Raw genomic sequence first — 20526 nt, 5'->3', positions numbered from 1 at the left:
GAGGCAGGAGAATCACTTGAACCTGGGAGGCAAAGGTTGCAGTGAGCCAAGATGGCGCCAATGCACTCCAGCCTGGGCGACGAGAAACTCCATCTTTTGAAACTCTTGAAATTCTGTCTCAAAAATAAATTTAAAAAAAGTTACGGACAAACAGCAAGTTAAATAGACTTGAAGCATATCTTTAATTTATTGAGTGCCTGCTGTATATTTAGCACTAAGGGAGGATGGGCACGTCTGAGCCATCTTTGTCATCTAGAGACTTTAAACCAATCTGGCAACACGACAACTAGTGTGGGATAAAAATTGGACAGTGATGTTCTATGCCAAAATGCGTGCTGCATGTAACGCCCCCAAACGATAACACGGCTTTATAACAAGCATAACCTAGCTGCCAAAGGATGGGTGGCGATGAGGTAAAAAGGATAGGGAACAGTGCAAGCTAAGTGACTAGAATATGCAGGTTTGAGGGCTGTGAAGAAACCAGCTTGACTACAAGAGGAAGTGAGATGAGAGAAGTGGAAAAAATAAAGTCATATATATAATGCAGAGCCAAATCTCAAGGAGTGCTAGATATAAATAGCCTAAGTTTTGTAATAAAAACATATATAGTTAATAGTCAGTTTGATTTATCTGACCCCTAACTTGTGGGTTTCTTCTCCTGTAGGCTTCTGGATCAGCTTATGAACAATGAGAGTTGAGGATAAAAGAGGTGACTTTCACTAGGCATGGTGACTCACACCTGTAACCCCGGCACTTTGGGAGGCCAAGGCAGGAGGATTGCTTGAGCCCAGGAGTTCAAGACCATGCTGGGCAACACGGTGAAACCCTGTCTCTACAAAAACTTAGCTGGGTATGGTGGCATGCTCCTGCGTACTTGGGAGGCTGAGGTGGAAGGATTACCTGAGCCTGGGGAGGTCGAGGCTGCAGTGAGCCATAATCACACCACTGCACTCCAGCCTCGGCAACAGAGTGAGGCCATCTCAAAAAAAAAAAAAAAAAGAGTTGACTTTCCAGGTTGATGGGAGTTTAAATGACAGTGAAGAAGCAGCTACAATCCAGGACAAGGGAGAGGGGAAAGGCCCATGGGAAGTATCCAAACAACTACCAGCTTAATTAAGCTGGAAACTGAGTCTAAGTCCTTAGCAGCCATAGCTAACTACACAGCCACACTCATTCATTAATACTCACATTCTCAAGGAAAACAGAAAAATTCTCAGGAACATTAAATGACCACAAGTAATTAAACTGCATGTATAATAATACTTTTGTGCCAGGCACAGTGGCTCATGCCTATAATCTCAGTTGGGAGGGGCAGGATGGGAGGATCACTTGAGTCCAGGAGTTCAAGACCAACCCTGTCAACATAATGAGCCCATCTCTACAAAAAAAATGAAAAAATTAGCTGGGCATAGTGGTAGGCATCTGTAGTCCCGGCTACTCAGGATGCTGAGATGGGAAGATAACTTGAGCCCAGGAGGTCGAGGTGGCAGTGATCTATAATTGTACCTTTTTATAAGCAAACAAGCAAAAAAAGCAACATGCCCAAAAAATACTTATATACAAACACATATTAGAAAATACCAAAATATTAATGGTAGCTGTTTCTGGGTATCAGGATTGCAAATGACTTTAACTTTCTTCGTGTTCTGCTAACAAACTAAGGATGATGAAACTTCTCTGGCCTCAAATAAGGAATCAAAAACCCAGTGAGAAAAGAGTAGGTGTGAAGAACATTGCAGATCTCATCGAGAGTCTTCATCTGCCAGCTATCTCCTCCTACTTGAAACTGCAAACATGTGAGTGAGTGGATCTGTAGGGTAGGAAGAACATGAGGGAACCCCCAACATGGAGGCTTAAAAGGAAAAAAGTTACATCTCAGACACGACAAGTCTCCCCATGGCCAGTTACCAGATTCCCACCTGACTGAGGCTGGAAAGCATGCAGGTGCTTGAAGCTTCCTCCTGACAGTTGAACAATATGCAGAGCTCCTTGATTTGATGCCACAAAGAGCTTTGTTGAATCTTCAGAAAACAAAATCTGAAGGGCAGAGCGAAGGAATGGTGGCATTTTGGAAACCTTTGGGTGAACCAATAATAAAAGTGAGAGAAGGGAGACCTACAGCCCATCAGAAACAATCACAGCTAGGCTTAAGTTACATTAATGCTCCCTGTCTCTAAGTAAGCCAACTGACTCAGGGCACAGAACACTGGTTTCTCTCCAGAAACGTATACATCCCCCTTTCATCTCTTTAGTACATATTCACTTCCCTATCAAGGAAATAACTAAGTCACACATGAAACCACTAAACAGAAAAGCCTTAACTTGACTGCCTGTAGGGCATTACCCTATCCCTCTAACAACATATTTCAAAATTTCAAAATGGAAATAAAGGCTGGGTGTGGGCCAGGTGCAGTGTCTCACACCTGTAATCACAGCACTTTGGGAGGCCGAGGGGATGGATCACCTGAGGTCAGGAGTTCAGGACAGCCTGGCCAACGTGGTGAAACCCCATCTCTACTAAAAATACAAAAATTAGCTGGGCCTGGTGGTGGGCACCTGTAATCCCAGCTACTCGGGAGGCTGAGGCAGGAGCACTCCAGCCTGTGTGACAAGAGCAAAACTCGGTCAAAAAAAAAAAAAAAGCCGGGCACAGTGGCTCACACCTGTAATCCCAGCACCCAGCATTTTGGGAGGCCGAGGCAGGTGAGTCACCTAAGGTCAGGAGTTCAGGACCAGTATGGCCAATGGGTGGTGAAACCCCATCTCTACTAAAAATAGGAAAATCAGCCAGGCGTGATGGTGGGCACTTGTAATCCCAGCTACTCAGGAGACGGAAGCAGAAGAATCTCTTAAACCCAGGAGGCAGAGGTTGCAGTGAGCCAAGACTGCGCCATTGCACTCCAGCCTGGGCGACAAGAGCAGGACTCCGTCTCAAAAAATAAAAAAAAAACAGTTTTGTAACAGCCCTCTCCAAATCTCCAAATAGTTTTTAACTGAGCAAGGATTCACATCCAGTTGATTTCCACTTCACACAAAAATGACATATTTAGGAAGTTTCCTCTTATGTGATCAGACATTGGGCTATCACTTACCCTTTTGAGGCTTATGTTGTCATGTTCGTAATTCAGCCGATAGAGAAAAAACCGAGAAACTGTAGAATAGGCTATCCAACTTCCACACGGGGAGATACAGCTGCAGATAATGTTCTCAGGACCCTGGCAATATCAAGAATCAAGATGAATGTACAATTAAACTTCACATAACAAGGTGCACTGGGACATGACGCCTCAAGCTCTTGCCACTCTGGACATATCCACAGATATCTATACATAATCTCAATCCTCGTGTGGTCTGCGTTACTATGATGATCTCAGAGGCAGAGTACCTAAAAGGCGTGGCTTTGATTTCCAAATCCAAGAATGGAGGTCTATTCTTATTTCGGCCTTTTGAATACTTCATAGATAGCCTCATACTATACACCAACTTCAGAAACCTGAGCAGAGAGGCATTTACTGAAGGAAAGCTCAGGAGGATAGGTGGTTTGGAGTACTTATTTTCTGTTTTGTCTACAATGTTCTGCTTTAAAGACTTCTAAGAAATAGCAAATGAAAAACATTTGGAGGCCAGGTCCAGTGAGTCATGCCTGTAATCCCAGCACTTTGGGAGGCAGAGGCAGAGGACTGCTTGAGCCCAGGAGTTCAAGATCTGTCTGGGCAACACGGTAAAACCCTATCTCTACAAAAAATTAGCCGGGCATGGTGGTGCACACCTGTAGTCCCAGCTACCCAGGAGGGTGAAGTGGGAGGATGACCTGAGCCTGGGAGGTTGAGGCTGCAGTGAGCCGTAATGGTGCCACTGCTCTCCAGCCTGGAAAACACAATGAGACCCTGCCTCAAAAAAGTAAGCAAACAAACAAAAAACCAACCAAACAAACAAAAAAGAATCTGGAGAATAAAGAAAAGTTGAAAGTAACGTTTATGTAATTTTTAAAAACTCACAAAACAAAATGATTTTTTTTTTTCACTGTATACGCTTTTATACTATTTGAGTTTTTAAAAATATGAACATGGCCAGGCGCAGTGGCTCATGCCTGTAATCCCAGCACTTTGGGAGGCCAAGGCGAGCGCATCACCTGAGATCGGGAGTTCAAGACCAGCCTGACCAACCCTGTCTCTACTAAAAATACAAAAAATTAGCTAGGCATGGTGGTGCATGCTGGTGCATGCCTGTAATCCCAGCTACTCGGGAGGCTGAACCAGGAGAATTGCCTGAACCCAGGAGGTGGAGGTTTCGGTGAGCCGAGATGGCGCCGTTGCACTCCAGCCTGGGCAACAAGAGCGAAACTCTGTCTCAAAAACAAATGAATAAATAAATAAATGCACATTATTTTCATAATAATATCAAAAGAAGAGAAACCTATTTCCTGTATACATCCATCTAATAAATCCTCAATGTCCTACTTATAATCACAGGAAACCCAGTCCTGGTGACACAGTCCTTCATTCAAATAGTTTTAGAATTTATACAGTTTGTGGTGTAAACTAAGTAACCGCAAAATTCAGAATGGGAAAAACGTTCTAGATTTCAGAGCCTAAACAAATTTCCTTACCTTTGTCTTCAGGTGCAGTAAATGATCTGCATTTTTAGAGAGTGGAAGAGTATCCCCATTCTTGCCTGAAACAAGAAACTTCCCTGAGATTTTTCTTATGAAAGAGAATTTGTATATTTTTTTCTTCTAAAAAGTCACTCCCTGGAAGAATGGAATCTCTATCAGTGGGAAATCAGAAAAATGTAAGCTCACAATTTTTGAGGTGTATATGAAGAGGAAAACAGTGAGTACTTCCTTTGCTTCTACCTCTGATACATCACTAATTCCCTGAAGCTCTATTCCATAGCCAGGCACGCAGGTGGAGTTTGTGTGGCCTCAATTTTAATCCACTGCAAAAGAGAGGACTCAAACATTTCCTTAATAGGTCACACAAAAAGGCCACTAGGTTGTCACTCCAATAAGATCCATGTGATCTTCTTTTTCATACAGGATCATCATTACCCATCATTAAATCTTGTTATTTTCCAACAGCCTGTTTTCATCTCAGTTACTACACCCTGCAGTGCACCACCTAGAGCCATAAAACTTTAAGAGATGATTCAATATCCTACTAAAGATTCTAATACTCTAAATAACTTATTTGCTTTATCTAATGGGTGGGTAAACCATTAGTTAAAATGGACACAAAAGTCTACTTCAGTTTTTCTATAAGCAGAATTCCAACCGCAATTCTGATTTCTGGCTTCTCTCTCCAGTTTTCTTATTGAAAAAAACGTGCTATCATTTTACCTGTTGCAACTGTGGATCCCAGTCGCCAAAGTTCCAAGTGATGAGCAAACTGGAAGAGGAGAAGCTGCCTCTTTTTAGAACAGGAAATGAGACGTCGCTATATCCAAGAATCAAAAAGTTAAAAAATAAGTCAGGGTCATCTACTGCCTCAGTACCAGATACAGCAGCACCACCTTAGCACATTTTTTACCACTGAAATCCATTTCCTTGACAAATATTTCCTAAGTACTCCCATATGCCAGGCACTGCCCGGGGATCTATGAACACAATGATGAATTAAAACATAGCTACTGCTCTCAAGATGCTTCTAAAGGGGTGACACAGAACTAAATCAGCAATTAGACTTTAGTGTGACAAGAATTTTAACACGGCTAAACACAGTATGTACTGAAAAATAAGCAAAGAGGACTTCTAACCTAGACGTGTGGTGGTAAACACAGAAGCCCAGATGAGGTTCACTGGGAAAGACCAGTCAGGCGAAGGAGGCAGGGCAGAATGTTCTGAGGAGGGCGATGGCATGTGACATAGCTCAAAGGTAAGAGTATTTGTGGGAACAAAAAGACCTTGAGAGTGGCTAGCCTGGGTAGGGGTGCTACAAGCATGAGAGGTGCTACAGGAAGCTGAAGGGCCAGGCCTGGATGGAGAGAGGTTCTATAAGACACACTAAGGAAACTGTCTTTATGCTGAAGCCAACAGGGATAATCAAAGGCTTTGAAGCATGCAGTGATGAACAAAGTTGCTTTAAAACAGATCAATGGGCCTGGAGCAGTGGCTCATGCCTGTAATCCCAGCATTTGGGAGGCTGAGGTGGGAGGATTGCTTGAGACCAGGAGTTTGAGATCGGCCTGGGCAAGATAGTGAGATCTTGTCTCTATTAAAAAAAATAAAAAATAAAAAAATTAGCCGAGGCTAGGCGCAGTAGCTCACATCTCTAATCCCAGTACTTCGGGAGGCCAAGGCTGGTGGATCACCTGAGGTCAGGAGTTCGAAATCAGTGGGGCCGTCTCCACTAAAAATACAACAATTAGCCGGGCATGGTGCCAGATGCCTGTAATTCCAGCTACTAGGGAGGCTGAAGCAGGAGAATCGCCTTGAACCCAGGAGACCGAGGTTGCAGTGAGCCGAGATCATACCACTACACTCCAGCCTGGGAACAAGGGCAAAGCTCCGTCTCAAAAAAAAAAAAAGAAAAGAAAAAAAGAAATTAGCTGAGCATGGTGGCGGATGCCTGTGGTTCCAGTGACTCAGGAGGCTGAGGTGGGAAGACTGCTTGAGCTCAGGAAGCAGAGGTTACAGTGAGCCAAGATCACACCACTGCAATCCAGCCTGGGTGACGGAACAAGACCTTGTCTCAAAAAAACAAAGACAAGGGGCCGGGCGCAGTGGCTCAAGCCTGTAATCCCAGTACTTTGGGAGGCCGAGACGGGCGGATCACGAGGTCAGGAGATCGAGACCATCCTGGCTAATACGGTGAAACCCTGTCTCTACTTAAAAATACAAAAAACTAGCCGGGCGACGAGGCGGGTGCCTGTGGTCCCAGCTACTCGGGAGGCTGAGGCAGGAGAATGGCGTAAACCCGGGAGGTGGAGCTTGCAGTGAGCTGAGATCCGGCCACTGCACTCCAGCCTGGGTGGCAGAGCAAGACTCCGTCTCAAACAACAACAACAAAAAAGACAAATAAAATAAAATAAAATAAGATCAATGAAGAATAGGCTAGAAAGACACAAATGGAAATAAAAGGACATGATTAAGAAGCTACTGTAAAGGAACCCAGATGAGAAAAGACATTGATCCAAACTAGGATGATGCCAGCGTAGACAAAGAGAAACGAATGACTCGATTCAAGAGATTATGAGGACTATGTTCAACCTTATCAAACTATATGCATTAAATATGTATGGTTTTTAATATATCAAATATGCCTCAATAGAGCTGTTGATCGACCGATCGATCGATCGATCTATCTCTACAACGTATGTATAAAGATACTGATGAGTAGACTCAATGAGGTTTACTGGTTGAATGAACGGGGCAGCAGGTGTGGGGAGTAAGTTCTCTAGCTTTGGAAGATGGTACCATTTACCTAGAATACTAGAAGCCTGAGTTTTCCTGCTCCCACCCAGAAGAGAGCCTACTCTGAAAGACAAACTAACAAAATTCCCATAACCCACAACTAATTGGAAAAGGGAAAAGTTCCCCCAGAAACTGAACTAGGTGTGCTGCTGCATATCTCCTACCCCCCATAAATGTCTTTGCAGTGGCTTGCCTCAAAAACAGAAGGAATCAAGAAAGAGCTACAGAAAGTCCTACAATATCTCCATGTCCCAGATGGTTAAAAAAAAAAAGGGGGGGCTGGGCGCGGTGGCTCACGCCTGTGATCCCAGCACTTTGGAAGCCTGAGGTGGCAGTATCACAAGGTCCGGAGATCAAGACCACCCTGGCTAACACAGTGAAACCCTGTCTCTACTAAGAATACAAAAAATTAGCCGGGTGTGGTGGTGGCGGGCACCTGTAGTCTCAGCTACTTGGAAGGCCGAGGCAGGAGAATGGCATGAACTTGGGAGGCGGAGCTTGGAGTAGAGTTGCACCACTGCACTCCAGCCTGGGTGACAGAGTGAGCCTCTGTCTCAAAAAAAAAAAAGAAAAAAAAAAAAAGGCCTACAAGACTGAGCGCCGCGGTGGCTCATGTGTCTGTAATCCCAGCATTTTGGGAGGCCAAGGCAAGCAGATTACCTGAGGTTGGGAGTTCCGAGACCAGCCTGACCAACATGGAGAAACCCAGTCTCTACTAAAGATACAAAATTAGCCAAGCACGGTGGCACATGCCTGTAATCCCAGCTACTCGGGAGGCTGAGGCAGGAGAATCGCTTGAACCCGGGAGGTGGAGGTTGCGGTGAGCCAAGAACATGCCACTGCACTCCAGTCTGGGCAACAAGAGCGAAATTCTGTCTCAAAAAAAAAAAAACAGTCCTACAAATTTGCCAAGCGTGAGCTGTGTTCAGCTTTGTGGGACAGGCGGACACAGGGATGGGGAGATGAGGGGTTGGCAGGGGCTTGGAATGGACACTTACGTGCGGAAAGGTGATTTTTCGGAGAGCAGCATCGTAATTCTTTACCTCCACCTTCTCCATGAGAGGACGAATGACTAAGTGGGTGTCAGTGCCTGGGAAAGCAGGGGAGAAGGTGTACAGAATTAGAAGTCGTCCTGCACAAGAACAGCCAGAGCTGGACAGGGTAAAGCAGCAGCTTCGCCAGGAGGGGAACCCACCTCCAGATATCAGTGCTGTTGGGCTGTGGGCCACAGTGCGCACGTCGTGAGTGTGATGCTGGAACGGTTTTGTCCGCACCCACTGCTTCTCACTGCTGTTAGATGTCACAGGGACCAGCTGAAAATGGAAGACTGTTCCCTCGGCTGTGCCCACCACAAAACTGTCTTCTTGCTGAGGAATTAAATCATGAGGGAGGTACATGTAAGCAAAACAAGGTCTGGTTGGAAAAATATTCCCTGAGGTTTTCTGTCTTGGCAGCTTAGGCGTAAACCTACGCCCAGAATCAGTAGGAAAGTTACAAGGGTCTTTTCCCTCCAGAAGCTAAGGATTCCATCAGAGGAGCAAGCTCAGACACTGGTAACAATGCGCCCCCTACTGACAAAATTAACAACGTCTAGAGTAGGAACAACACAGCAATGCTTCATATATACAACATAGATCTCCTTAGAATAGCATTGAGAGATAAAATACCTAGAATCTATTTGAGAAATTTAAATCTTTCGAAAGAGCATAAGAGAAAACCTAAACAAAGAAATCCATAGCATGTCGTTTAGTAGGAATATTTAACATAATCAAGTTATTATCACTAAAGAAATGTATTAAACCAATAAAAATACTGACAATCCTTTATTTGAAACTAGAACAGGTGTTTCTTAATAATGTTTATTTCATTAAAAATATCCAAGGAACATCAGTCAGGCGTGGTGGCTCACTCTTGTAATCCCAGCACTTTGGGAAGCTGAGTTGGGTGGATCACTTGAGGTCAGGAGTTTGCGACCAGCCTGGCCAACACGGTGAACCCTGTCACTACTAAAAATACAAAAATTAGCTGGGCGTGGTGGCGCATGCCTGTAATCCCAACTACTTGGATGGCTGAGGCACGAGAATCACTTGAACCTGGGAGGCAGAGGTTGCAGTATGCCAAGATCGCACCACAGCACTCCAGACTGGGCGACAGAGCAAGTCTCTGGCTCAAAACAAAAAAACAAAAAACAACCAAACAAACAAAAAAATGCAAGAAACACCAATAAGAAAGTTTCTTAAATAAACAAGGTGGGCAGAGAAGCACAAACCTATAGTCCCAGCTACTCAGGAGACTGGGCAGGAGGATCACTTGAGCCCAGGAGTTGGACACCAGTCTGTACAACACAGTGAGATCTCATCTTTATTTTTTATTTTTTTATGTTTATTTCTTGAGACGGAGTCTCCCTCTGTTACCCAGGCTGGAATGCACTGGCATGATCCCAGCTCACTGCAACCTCTGCCTTCCCAGGTTCAAGAGATTCTCCCACCTCAGCCTCCCAAGTAGCTGGGATTACAGGTACATACCACCACACCTGGTTAATTTTTGTTTTTGTTTTTTTTGAGACGGAGTTTCACTCTTGTCGCCCAGGCTGGAGTGCAATGGCACAATCTCAGCTCACTGCAACCCCTGCCTCCTTGGTTTAAGCCATTCTCCTGCCTCAGCCTTCCAAGTAGCTGGGATTACAGGCATGTGTCACCATGCCTGGTTAATTTTTGTATTAGTAGAGATGAAGTTTCACCATATCGTCCAGGCTGGTCTCAAACTCCTGACCTCAGGTGATCCACCCTCCTCGGCCTCCCAAAGTGCTGGGATTACAGGTGTGAGTCGCCGTGCACGGGCTTGCATTTTTTTTTTTTTTTTCAGTAGAGACAGGGTTTCACCATGTTGGCCAGGCTGGTCTCAAACTCCTGACCTCAGGTGATTCGCCTACCTCAGCCTCCCAAAGTCTCATTTTTAAAAAGAACGAAAGAAATAAACAAGAAAAAACAAAACAAAACAAAAAAACATAACTCACAACACAAACAAAAAAACCCAAACAAGAGTAGTAATGTGGCTGGACACGATGGCTCACATCTACAATCCCGCACTTTCGAAGGCAGGAGAATCACTTCAACCCAGGAATTTGAGACCAACCTGGGCAACACAGTGAGACTGCATCTCTACAAAAAACGTTAAAAACTTTGCCTGGTGGTGCATGCCTGTAGTCCCAGCCACTTGGGAGGCTGAGGTAGGAGGATTGCTTGAGCCTGGGAGGCAGAGGCTGCAGTGAGCTAGGATTATACCACTGCACTCCACCTAGGTGACAGAGCAAGACCTTGCCTCCAAAAAAAAAAGTAACGAAGATACACATCCAAAAGAACCGAAGGCAGGAACTCAAACACATCCAAAAGAACCGAAGGCAGGAACTCAAACAGCTTTGCAAATACAGACTGAAGATTTCTAATGCAGGGCCGGGCGTGGTGGCTCACGCACCTTGGGAGGCTGAGGAGGGCGGATCACTTGAGGTCAGGGGTTAGAGATCGGCCTGGCCAACATGACTAAACACCATTTCTACTAAAAATACAAAAATTAGGCCAGGCACGATGGCTCATGCCTGTAATCCCAGCACTTTGGGAGGCCGAGGCAGGCAGATCACGAGGTTAAGAGATCGGGACCATCCAAATTAACAGGGTGAAACACCGTCTCTACTGAAAAAAAAATACAAAAACCTAGCCGGGCGTGGTGGCGGGCACCTGTAGTCCCAGCTACTCGGGAGGCTGAGGCAGGAGAATGGTGTGAACCCGGGAGGCAGAGCTTGCAGAGAGCGGAGATTGCGCCACTGCATTCCCTGGGCAATAGAGCAAGACTCTGTCTCAAAAAAAACAAAAAAACAAAAAAACAAAAATTAGACAGGCGTGGTGGCATGAGCCTGTAGTCTCAGCCTAAAAAAAAAAAAAAAGGATTCCTAATCCAAACTCCTTTTTGAGTGCTAACATGACACCACAAGTAGAAAACTTCACATCTAACCTCATCTGCTGGATTGCAGTCAAAACTTTGTTTCACTCATAAAATAAATAAAATATTGTACAAAATTACCATCAGGCTATGTGTATCAGGTACATATGAAACAGAAATGAATTTCTTGTATAGGCTGAGGTCCCATTCCCAAGATATCTCATTATGTATATGCAAATATTCCAAAATCCAAAATCTGAACCACTTCTGCTTCTAAGCAGAACCAGATCAGAGACACTCAACCTGTACTTGTACCTCAATGTTCAGAGCAGCATTATTATTTTGTTTGCTGGTTTGGAGACGGAGTCTTGCTTTGTCGCCCCAGCTGGAGTGCAGTGGAGTGATCTCAGATCACTGCAACCTCTGCCTCCCAGGTTCAAGCGATTCTCCTGCCTCAGCCTCCTGAGTAGCTGGGACTACAGGTGCACACTGCCACACTCAGCTAATTTTTTGTATTTTAGTAGTGACAGAGTTTCACCATGTTGCCCAGGCTGGTCTGGAACTCCTGAGCTCAGCCAATCCACCCGCCTCGGCCTCCCAAAGTGGCAGGTTTACAGGCATAAGTCACCACACACGGCCTATTATTATTATTATTTTGAGCTGGGGTTGCACTCTGTTGACCAGGCTGGAGTGCAAAGCCTTCCAAGTAGCTGGGATTACAGGCGCACACCACCATGCCGGCTAATTTTCATATTTTTAGTAGAGATGGGGTTTCATCATACTGACCAGGCTGGTCTTGAACTTCTGACCTCAACTGATCCACCCGCCTTGGTCTCCCAAAGTGCTGGGATTACAGGTGTGAGCCACCGTGCCTGGCCTAGAGCAGCATTATTTACAACAGCCAAAAGATGGAAACAACCCAAATGTCCACTAATAGATGAACAGATAAACAAAACACACACTTAAATATTATGCAGTCTCAACAAGGAATGAAATACTGCTAAAGCTGCAACATGGATGAACCTTGAGAACAATATGCTAAGTAAAATAAGCCAGATACAAAATGACAAATTTTTTTTTTTTTTTTTTTTGAGACGGAGTCTCGCTTTGTCCCCCAGGCTGGAGTGCAGTGGCGCGATCTTGGCTCACTGCAAGCTCCGCCTCCCGGGTTCACGCCATTCTCCTGCCTCAGCCTCCCGAGTAGCTGGGACTACAGGCGCCCGCCACAGTGCCTGGCTAACTTTTTGTATTTTTAGTAGAGATGGGGTTTCACTGTGGTCTCGATCTCCTGACCTTGTGATCCGCCCGCCTCGGCCTCCCAAAGTGCTGGGATTACAGGCGTGAGCCACGGCGCCCGGCCATAAAATGACAAATGTTATATGCAAATTCATAGGGACAGAAAGTAGAATAGAGGTGACCAGAGGCTGAGAGAAGGAAGGAATGAGGAGGCAGTATTTAATGAGTACAGGTTTCTGTTTGTGGTGATGAAAAAATTCTGAAAATGGGCCAGGCGCAGTGGCTCAAGCCTGTAATCCCAGCACTTTGGGAGGCCCAGACGGGCGGATCACGAGGTCAGGAGATCGAGACCATCCTGGCTAACACGGTGAAACCCCGCCTCTACTAAAAAATACAAAAAACTAGCCGGGCAAGGTGGCAGGCGCCTGTAGTCCCAGCTACTCAGGAGGCTGAGGCAGGAGAATGGCATAAACCCAGGAGGCAGAGCTCGCAGCGAGCTGAGATCTGGTCACTGCACTCCAGCCTGGGTGACGGAGCAAGACTCCGTCTCAAAAAATTCTGAAAATGGATAGTGGTGATAAATGCTGTTCAACAACGTGAATGAATTTTCCACTGAAATGTACACTTTTAAAATAGTTTAAAAGTAAATAAAGTATTGGGGAGAATTACAAAACTAATGGTAAAAAGGCTGAAGTTTGGAAAATCTTTTTTTTTTTTTGAGACAGAGTCTCTGTCACCCAGGCTGGAGTGCAACGGCACAATCTCAGCTCACTGCAACCTCTGCCTCCCGGGATGAACTCCTTGAAATATCTTACCGGTTCCCTCAATAAGGAATTACAGAAAATCTGACTTATTTCCATTTCATACTTGTATGAATCATGATTATAACTTTTTTCTGTCTAATCATCATTTAGTAACTTTTTTCACAGATAAGGAAACCAGAGTTCCAAAGGGCTTAAAGACATAACAAACACGGCCATCTAGGCCCCAAAGCCTGTGCTCTGGGCACACCACACTGCCTTAACCTCATGCCAGCTCCCTTGTAGGGTCATGACTGTGTAGCAGAAAGGAAAGCATTTTCCAAGGACAGCACGTAAGGTGGCTCTGAGGAGCCTCTCCCTCATCTCTAAAGACACTACTTGAAAACCATTAGCCTAAGACAAAAGTGGACATACCCAGCAGCTTAGGAACTCAAACACTCCCCAATCTCCAACTACACAGTTTACTTCATTTCCAAAAAAAAAAAAAAAACCCAACAACAACAACAAAAAGAAAAAGCCAGAGGTGGTGGCTCATGCCTGTATTTTCAGCACTTCGGGAGGCTGAGGCGGGCGGATCACCTGAGGTCAGGAGTTCAAACCGGCCATGGTAAAATCCAGTCTCTACTAAAATTACAAAAATTAGCCTGGCATGGTAGCATGCGCCTGTAATCCCAGCTACTCGGGAGGCTGAGTCAGGAGAATTGTTTGAACCCAGGAGACGGAGGTTGCAGTGAACCGAGATTGTGCCACTGCACTCCAGCCTGGGCGACAGAACGAGACTGTCTCAAAAAAAATTCTTTTAAAGGGTAGTGTTCTTAAAGTCCCATCCAGAAAGAGATTTGGAAGGCAAGGACTTCTCCTTTACTCTCTATTCTATTTCTCTTAGGTGAAATCATTATTATTATTATTAATATTATTGAGATGGAGTCTCGCTTTTGTCGCCCAGGCTGGAGGGCAATGGCGCGATCTTGGCTCACTGCAACCTCCGACTCCTGGGTTCAAGCGATTCTCCTGCCTCAGTCTCCCAAGTGGCTGGTATTATAGGCGCCCATCACCACACCTGGCTAATTTTTGCATTTTTAGTAGAGACGGGGTTTCACCATGTTGGCCAGGCTGGTCTCAAACTCCTGACTTCAAGTGATCCGCACGCCTTGGCCTGCCAAAGTGCTGGGACTGCAGGCATGAGTCACCACGCCTGGCCAATAATTAACTCTTAAGTATAATTATTACAACTGCTGTAGATTAAAACTCTATTTTTAAAGGGGAATGTATCCCACTCATTTCAACTTATATCACTATTGTCACTTACATGTGACATCTATATGTTTTTCAGGGCTTCAGCATACATCAAACTATTCTCAAAAAACCTATGGCATGGAATAGGAACACTACACTAGAATATGGATGTCAGCACGTAGGATAGCTCATCATTCTCAAACTAAGGAGATAAAGAATAAAGGAGGTATTCAACAAATAAAGTCACTTTCCATGTCTCACCACTAAAATACTCAAAGGTTTCTGAATGAGAATTCATGTTACCATTCTTCTACAATATTATGTCATAGAAAATAATAGGCAGGGTGTGGTGGCTCATACCCGTAATCTCAGCACTTTGGGAGGCCAACCCGTAATCTCAGCACTTTGGGAGGCCAAGACAGGCAGATCACTTGAGGTCAGGAGTCTGAGACCAGCTTGGCCATCATGGTGAAACCATAAACATATAAAAATTAGCTAGGCACAGTGGCAGGCGCCTGTAATCCCCCCTACTCTGGAGGCTGAGGCAGGAGAATCGCTTGAACCCAGGAGGCAGAGGTTGCAGTGAACCGAGATTGTGTCACTGCACTCCAGCCTGGGCGACAGAGCTAGACTGTCTAAAAAATAAAAGAGAGAGAAAATAGGCCGGGCACAGTGGCTCACGCCTATAATCCCAACATTTTGGGAGGCCAAGGTGGGTGGATCACCTGAGGTCAGGAGTTTGAAACTAGCCTGGCCAACATGGTAAAACCCCGTCTCTACTAAAAATATAAAAATTAGCTGGGTGTGGTGGCGGGGGCCTGTAATCCCAGCTAGTGGGGAAGCGGAGGCAGGAAAATAGCTTCAACCTGGGAGGCAGAGGTTGCAATGAGCCTAGATCACGCCATTGCACTCCAGCCTGGGCGACAAGAGGAAAACTCCGCCTCAAAAAAAAAAAAAAAAAAGAAAAGAAAAGAAAAGACTACTACTACTAAGTAAGACATTTGGCCAGGTGCTGTGGTTCCTGCCTATAATCCTAGCACTTTGGGAGGCTGAGATGGGAGGATCTCCCAGCCCAGGAATTTAAGACCACCTTGGGCAACACAGGGAGACCCCATCTCTATTTTTTTAATTAAATTAAAAATAAATAAATAAATACAAAGGTTTTAAAAGAGAAGAATTCATGTTACCAAAGGAAAAGAGGCCTATCTGTTCAACACAAATCTACTTGAGGATTATTCAAATAGAAGAAAATGAACATTTTTAAAATCACTAAAAAGTTATCTTCTAATGTTCCAAACAGACAGGAAGCAGCAGAGCACCTGGACAGAGAGAAAGAGTGCTTCTCGAGATTCTTTCAGGCTGCTGCACCCTATCTACAATCAGACAAGATGAACTGGAGGTGAGCAGTGTCTGAAGAAAATCTCAATGCTAACTAATCTCTTGGAGAATCCTGCATTCTCTAACCAATTGTTAGATACCATGGAAACAATGTGGGTTTTCAGATGCATTTTCCTAAATTCATCTTCCTCCAGTACATCAGGATCAGGAACCAGTGTTCGTGGCACATCACTAAGGCTGCTTTCTCTGCTCACCCCCGAGGTTGTACATCAACCACTCTAAACAGGGACTGTACTCACCTCAGCTACAGCAATGGACTGCACATCAGCATTAGCGATGAGATGGCTCTTCACAAGCGTCCCAGTGGCTGAGTCCCAGAACTGCACCTTCCCAGCAGAGTCCACACTTATGACAGTGCCATCGGACAAGAAGGCGACACCCCAGACGATGCACTTCCGCTTAGACACGCCCATATACTGCCTGTCCACAATCATTTTATGAACAGCGCTTCCTGAAAAATCAGAAAAGCACACCTTTGAATGGTACTTACTTCTCTGTTTGTCTTCAAAATCTGTCTGCGGCCAAAGTGGGAGGACTGCTTGAGCCCAGGAGTTTGAGGCGAGCCTAGGCAACAAAGTGAGACCTCATCTCTACAAAACAAAATATAACAAACCAGCCTGTGGTAAGCATGATATGGTAGGTGAGCTGACTGAACACAGTCAGCCTATAAATGGTAGTTCTGGTGAACCTGATCTCAGAACTCCAAAATGGTTACCTGAAGAGAAGGGGTGTTGGGAGAGCCTAATAGGAATGGGATAGAAGGTGCGAGGGAGGGAGGAAGGGAGGGAAGAGAATGAGAACAGAAACCCCCTTTGGGGAGGTGAAATGGAAAGAGATATTTGGGACATTCACTTAACGCTGGTCAACTGCACACACATATTACACTCTGCTCTTTTCCAAAATCCCACAGGAAAGGGAGAGAACAGTGACAAAATTTGGGGAACTGGAAAGCAGACAAGTAGTGGCAATGGACTTAGCAGAGCCCTGAAACTAAGTCCCAGGTCAGCAGAGAGGAAGGTGGCCAAGAAGCCACCTGATTTATACTATGGAATCCTTAGACTCAGGAATTGGGGAACCCAGATATTCTAGAAGAGGAGTAAGTGGGGCTTCAAAGAGGGATTCGTTACCAGCTGGTAGACCCCCCAGATAGCCATGCCCTGACTAAGAAGCGGGGAAGCTCCCAAAAAGCACGTCAGCAGAATACTGGAGATGCTGTCTGAGGAGGGCTATCAGGCAGAAGCAGTATATGAAAACCAGGATTAAGCGAACATTTCTCATTGAATGTTGAGAACACCATTCTTTTTTTTCCCCTTAGAATGCTGGTAGCCAGGCCAATACTCACCAGGCAGGAAAATGAAAAACCATTTCTGAGGAACATAACTGGCACAAAAGAAAAGATCTGAAGATTCTGGCTTCAGGGCTACCCGGAATAAGCAGTACAGCCAGATCATTCTTCAGTGAAACCCAAGCCCAGTAAGCCACATGATGCAGTGATGAGATGATCAACAGACATGAGGAAAGCCTTTAATGTGAAAGACAGAGGCCAAATGGACTAACAGAAACAAATAAATGAATAACAGGAAGGAAACAGGCAGAGTGAAAAACACCTGACAATTATGAATAGCCTTAGAGAAGATTTTCTGTATAATGGAACAAAAAGAGAGCGCTATAAAAAAGAAGATTCAGGAAACAAAAAAGAACTCTGGAAATGTCAAAAATGAAAAACTCAACAGATAATTCAAATATAAAAATGACAAACTCTCTCAGAAAGCATAGTAAAAAGAGAAAGAAATGAAAAATAAAAGAATTTCCCCCCAGAACTGAAGGACATGGGTATTGGATGAAAAGAACCTACCAGGTGTCCAGAACAATTAATCGATCCACACACAAAGAAACCTAATTATTACATTTCATAACAGTAAGGAGAAAACATCTTAAAAGCTCCTGGGGGGAAAAAAATAAAACAGGTCCTATACAAAGGGATCAACTCACAGAATGGCATCTGACTTGCTAATAATACAAGGAGCTGGAAGACAGCGGAGCCAGGGCTTCAGAATTCTAAGGGAAAAGAATTCCAACCTAGAATTATTTTTCATGCACTCTTATTCAGGATGCACCAAAGGATAAACCAAGAAAGTGAGTAACACAGAAACAGGAGGTCCTATCCAATAGAGAAGCAAAGGACATCCTGACAACAACGGAAAAATCAGAGTTCCAGATCTCACAGTTGTGCAGCAGGCCCAGAGTGGCTAAGCCAGATGGGAGTGGGTCAGAAGGCACTGGGAGGGACTTATTCACAAAGATAAAAGTGGAGAAAGAAAATCAGATGGAATCAGCTGGGCGCGACGACTCATGCTTGTAAACCCAGCACTCTGGGAGGCCAAGGCGGGCGGATCACGAGGTCAGGAGATCGAGACCACGGAGAAATTCCGTCTCTATTATAAAGACAAAAAATTAGCCGGGCGTGGTGGCGGGCACCTGTAGTCACAGCTACATGGAGAGGCTGAGGTAGGAGAATGGCGTGAATCCAGGAGGCGGAGCTTGCAATGAGCGCCACTGCACTCCAGCCTGGGTGACAGAGCGAGACTCCGTCTCAAAAAAAAAAACAAACATAAAAAACACAAAAAAACAAAAAGAAAACCAGATGGACTTGAACCTAATTTATGCAACTGGAAAAATGTGGGATTGTATCAGTAAGACAGAGACAGAGACACTATTAAACAATGAGGATACAGGAAAAGAAAGTAAATTTACATAATAATGAAAACATCAACTACTAATCTGAACAAAGTTATAATATAACCATACTGGGAGGATCAGGAGAAAGTGTGGATGCCTGTGGCAGATGGCAGAAAAAGAGGGGCAAGTCATAGAAGTCAGTAAAAAAATGGTCTAAAGCTGAAAAATCAAAATGTAGCATAAAAAGCATGCTAGGTGCTGTAGTGATAGATACCAAAAGAATCAGGTAAGGGTCACAAGTGGTTTGCCTTGAGGAGTGTGAGAGAGACACAGAAGGACTCCCTCTTTTTTGTAATAAGCTAAAGGAATTTTTTTGTTTGTTTTTTGAGACAGAGTTTTACTCTTGTTGCCAGGCTGGAGGGTAATGGTGCAATCTTGACTCATGCCAACCTCCACCTCCTGGGTTCAAGTGATATTCCTGCCTCAGCCTCCTGAGTAACTGGGATTACAGGCATGGGCCATCACACCTGGCTAATTTTGTATTTTTAGTAGAGACAGGGCTTCTCCATGTTGGTCAGGCTGGTCTCGAACTCCTGACCTCAGGTGATCTGCCTTCCTCAGCCTCCCAAAGTGCTGGGATCACAGGCATGAGTCACTGCGCCCGGCAAGGAATTCTTTATATATGCATATATAACAAATAAAAAAATTACTTGAGCATTAAGGAAAAAGGTGTTTGACTTTTTTTTTTTTTTTTTTTGACAGAGTTTCGGTCTTTTTGCCCAGGCTGGAGTACAATGGTATAATCTCGGCTCACCGCAACCTCTGCCTCCCGGGTTCAAGTGATTCTCCTGCCTCAGCCTCCCGAGTAGCTGGGATTACAGGCATGTGCCACCACCCCAGCTAATTTTGTATTTTTAGTAGAGACGGGGTTTCTCCATGTTGGTCAGGCTGGTCTCGAACTCCTGACCTCAGGTAATCCATCTGTCTCAGCCTCCCAAAGTGCTGGGATTACAGGCGTAAGCCACCACGCCCAGCCAACCTGTTTTATCTCTGTATCTCAGACGGAAGTACAGACATGTCCACCAAACAAGTTGAGATCAACCCCATCAATGAAGGATTCTATGAAGCCAATTTTCCAGGTAAAGAACAGAAAATATCACGGTTCTCTGCTTTTCTGATCTCATGTTTCACCAATTATGCTACGAAGACCTTATGTTCCTTAATGACAGAAACCCATTTTTACCAAGGACTGGGATCTGTACATAGGTAATTCTACTGTTCATAGTACATGAATGTACTGTGAATGAACGTACTAGTTGAGAGAATTTTATTGTGAATTCTTATTACGATGAATAAAAAATACTACATCTTACTGAAGATCCAAGATTCCCCTAAAAACAGTGGTAGTAATCCAAGAAAGGAGTAAAATTCATTGCGGACATCTCAGAAGATTAATGACATGTTAGGCCACAAAGATCATGAAAGCATGACAAAGGCTCAAGCTTTTGAAAACCCAGAAATGTGAATCTGACAAACAAGACCCACACCCCCCCATCCCAAATGAACTGAGAAAAAACAATCACCTGATTTGACATCAAACACACTAATGTAGTCTATGGAACCAGCTGCAATGTGGGTACCAGACGGATGCCAGCTGAGACTCAGGATGCGACCTTGGGAGTTGTACAACAAAAAAAGAAAGTGACATACACATAAATATATACAAAGAGTAACTGAGCTCTTTTCCCACAATTATCTCTAGAGTGTTCTACAATCTTAGCTCTCTTGTCTACAGTACTCCCTGAAGCACCGTTTTGTAACAGATGAGGCACAACTCTGCCCTGGGATTGACAATGAAGTATTTGATAC

At 44.6% G+C, this 20526-nt stretch overlaps 1 protein-coding gene across 2 annotated transcripts in view; it reads right to left on the bottom strand.

Annotated features, from left to right (window-relative positions):
• The window catches only part of UTP4 (UTP4 small subunit processome component), a 39258-nt gene that overhangs the window by 9788 nt on the left and 8944 nt on the right, over positions 1–20526 (bottom strand). For both annotated transcript variants that reach the window (XM_033218807.1, XM_033218808.1), the window contains 8 exons: positions 20241–20330; positions 16218–16429; positions 8607–8778; positions 8410–8501; positions 5339–5435; positions 4610–4674; positions 3093–3215; positions 1920–2076 (listed from right to left, as the gene is read on the bottom strand). In XM_033218807.1, the coding sequence (XP_033074698.1) occupies positions 1920–2076; positions 3093–3215; positions 4610–4674; positions 5339–5435; positions 8410–8501; positions 8607–8778; positions 16218–16429; positions 20241–20330 (1008 nt within the window). The remainder of the gene's footprint in view (positions 1–1919; positions 2077–3092; positions 3216–4609; positions 4675–5338; positions 5436–8409; positions 8502–8606; positions 8779–16217; positions 16430–20240; positions 20331–20526) is intronic.

The sequence above is a fragment of the Trachypithecus francoisi genome, unplaced genomic scaffold, assembly GCF_009764315.1.
Source record: "Trachypithecus francoisi isolate TF-2019V2 unplaced genomic scaffold, Tfra_2.0 Lachesis_group10, whole genome shotgun sequence".
NCBI classification, from domain to species: Eukaryota; Metazoa; Chordata; class Mammalia; order Primates; family Cercopithecidae; genus Trachypithecus; species Trachypithecus francoisi.
Note: the sequence above shows the minus strand (reverse complement) of the source record. Positions and strands in the feature narration are given on the sequence as shown.